The sequence below is a fragment of the Phoxinus phoxinus genome (genome assembly GCF_949152265.1).
Source record: "Phoxinus phoxinus genome assembly, chromosome: 14".
In the NCBI taxonomy this organism is placed as follows: Eukaryota; Metazoa; Chordata; class Actinopteri; order Cypriniformes; family Leuciscidae; genus Phoxinus; species Phoxinus phoxinus.
This window is the reverse complement of record NC_136889.1, coordinates 8,986,539-8,989,345: the sequence shown is the minus strand read 5'-3', so window position 1 is coordinate 8,989,345 and position 2,807 is coordinate 8,986,539. Positions and strand designations below refer to the sequence as shown.

The following is a 2,807-nucleotide window of genomic DNA, read 5'->3' as shown; positions in this document are numbered from 1 at the left end:
GTACTGCATTATGTGTGGTACACACAAGTGTTAAAATTTGCACATCTGTCTCTTTCAGTGCAACTGTATGAAAATGGTAGGTCCTAGAAAAAACTTTCACACAAAAAAGTGTTCATTAGTAGCAGAGATGTGTATGTTGCTTGTGTAAAAAAAAAAAAAACTCTTTTAAAATGACATGGTCACAGACAGTACACTCTTAAAAAGAAAAGTTCCTTGAATAACTTTTAACATCCATGGAATGGATGCACAAAAGGTTTTTTATGCACAATTCCAGAGGCGCAAAAGGTTTTTTTATAGTGGAAAAAAGTTTTTGGGATTATTGATTTATTGCACTCTGTACATGTCCTCTTCACTTAGAAAATAACAAAAGACATGATTACAGTAAAGGAAACATTTGCAGGAAAGGAAAAGTGAAACAAGCACAAAGTAGATGTAATGAAGAAGATTTATGGCATATTCCTGTTTCCTCTTGTCTGATGGGCGATTAAGAAAAGAATGCAAAGAGAACAACACTCCCACACACCCTCTCTCCCGTTTGGGCAGTATATAAAGCTCAGCCCACACTCGGTGGTCTTCAGTCTCAGAAGTATACAGACAACAGTTTACTATGAATAGACTATTATTTGCCTCTGTGCTGCTCTATGCAGCTTCTCAAACTGGTGAGTAATATCAATATCTCTTTGTCTATTTATGGTCTAGAATATTGTTGTTGCGCATTTCTATATTTAAGCATGGAGAATAGATTTGGTTTGATTAATGAGGTTTTCCTCATGTTATACGGTTTACATTATTGTGTTATTTGCAGGTGAATGCATTACAGGAGGAAAAGACGCTGATGCACACTCTCGTCCGTACATGGCTTCACTTCAGTGGAACGGAACACATGAGTGCGGTGGCTTTCTGATCTCCAGTCAGTGGATCATGAGTGCAGCACACTGCTTTCAGAATGGGTATGTAACATAACGGCACTGGTGAGTTGTGCGACAGCATTGCGATGCAAAGATGAAATAACTTCAGTCCCAGATCGCTGTGATTTGTTCGGAGGGTTTGTTTTGATTTTGTTTTGAAGTTTGCAAAAATACTAAGTTGCAAAACGAAGTTGCGAAATGATAAATGTCCTGTTTGTTGCAGGAGGGCATCCGGCGTTGAAGCTGTGTTGGGTGCTCACTCTCTGTCTGGTGCTGAGGACACTAAAGAAACCTATAACACTACAGTCTACAGCCATCCTGATTTCAATATAAGCAACTATGACAATGATATTGCCCTGCTCAAGGTACATGCTGTGATCCAATCATGTAGCTGAAAAACAGTCTGTGTATGCGTATGGTGAACATGATTTCACCAAGTACAACATGTTCCTGTGACAGTATGTGTAGAGATCAGTTTTCTACAGCAGACTGTCAATTACATAGAATTATTTTGTTTTTTAAAGCTGGAAAAGCCAATCAATGAGAGCTCTGCAGTGAAACCAGTGAAATTCCAACGTGAAGAAGAGGCCGATCCCAAGGAGTTTGCGGTTGTTGATACAGCTGGATGGGGCTCTTTGAACAACGTGGGAGGACGAGCAGACATATTGCAAGAACTCAGTATCTCGGTCAAGAGCCGAAGGGAATGTGGCCGCGGTGACTACTATGGATTGAAGTTCACCAGCAACATGCTCTGTGCTGCAGAAAGAAAAAAGGACACCTGTGATGTAAGTTTTACTGCAATGGTTCATAAAGTACTGACATGACTGCTATACAAACTCGAATATATGACCTCTCTCGCTGTCTTTCTCTCTAACAGGGGGACTCCGGAGGTCCTCTCTTGTACAAGGATGTTGTTGTGGGGATAACCTCTAATGGAGGGAAGAAATGTGGCTCCAGCAAAAAGCCTGGACTCTACACGATCATCTCCCACTACACCGTTTGGATTGACAGTATAATCACTGAGTAAAAAAAGCTGTCGAATCCTTTGCATGTATATAACCTATATTTTTTCATACGTCCTGTTTATCTCATGTATTGCTACATTAATAAAAACTTTTCTACACCTACCTGAATTTAGTCACGATTAAGTTTGTTGTTGTTTAAATAAAAGGTTTGCATCCTTAAAATGTCATCAACACCACTATTAAACAAGTCAGTGTGAATATAAGAAAGTGCTGAAATAAGCCAGCATGAATTCCATGTTGGTCCATGCTGGTCAGCATCAAGCATACCATGCTGGTCCCAGCATGCAAAACATACCTTATGTTGGTGACAAGCAATGCTGGATTTTTCAGCAGGGACACAATAAAATAAATTCATGGAAATAGACAACTTCAATTCAACATCAATTTCATTCTGCTAGGTGAAATATGCCAAAAAATGCTTTCTATTGAAAGAAAATGATATCATATTGCTGTATATTATATTATATCATATTATCCACTGATCAGCCACAAGTTACACTAAAACCATCTGCCTATACTATCGTGTAGGTCTCCTTAGTGCTGCCAAAACAGTTGTGATGCATCAAGGCATGGACTCCGATGCAAGACCCCTGAATGTCCTATGTGTCCTTTAAAGGAAAAGTTCACTTAAAAATGAAAATTCTGACTTGACTCAGTAGGAAAAATAAATACTATCTAAGTATTTGTTCAACAGAAGAAAGAAATTAATACATTGAAACAACTTGAGAGTGAGAAAATATGACAGAATTTTCTTTTTTAAGTTAACTATTCCTTTAAGTCTGCAAGTTGTGAGGTGGGGCCTCCATTTGGGGAGATGCTCAATATAATTGCAATCTAGGGACTTAGAAAGCCAAGGCAAAACATTGAACTCTGT

The 2,807-nt window shown here is 38.7% G+C and overlaps 1 protein-coding gene across 1 annotated transcript; it reads left to right on the top strand.

The window, feature by feature from the left end:
* The first annotated feature begins 418 nt into the window (after positions 1-418).
* Positions 419-2,035, top strand: cfd (complement factor D (adipsin)). The gene is made up of 5 exons (XM_079635133.1): positions 419-659; positions 806-950; positions 1,132-1,273; positions 1,433-1,693; positions 1,786-2,035. Exons 1-5 carry the CDS (start codon positions 608-610, stop codon positions 1,933-1,935), a joined length of 750 nt encoding a protein of 249 aa, XP_079491259.1. The 5' UTR covers positions 419-607; the 3' UTR covers positions 1,936-2,035.
* The last annotated feature ends 772 nt before the right edge of the window (positions 2,036-2,807 follow it).

Coding starts and splice junctions, on each gene's coding strand:
- cfd (XM_079635133.1), top strand. CDS start 608: ATGAATAGACTATTATTTGCCTCTGTGCTGCTCTATGCAGCTTCTCAA. Junction 951..1,131: donor GCACACTGCTTTCAGAATGG/GTATGTAACATA, acceptor TGTTTGTTGCAG/GAGGGCATCCGGCGTTGAAG. Junction 1,694..1,785: donor GAAAAAAGGACACCTGTGAT/GTAAGTTTTACT, acceptor TCTCTCTAACAG/GGGGACTCCGGAGGTCCTCT.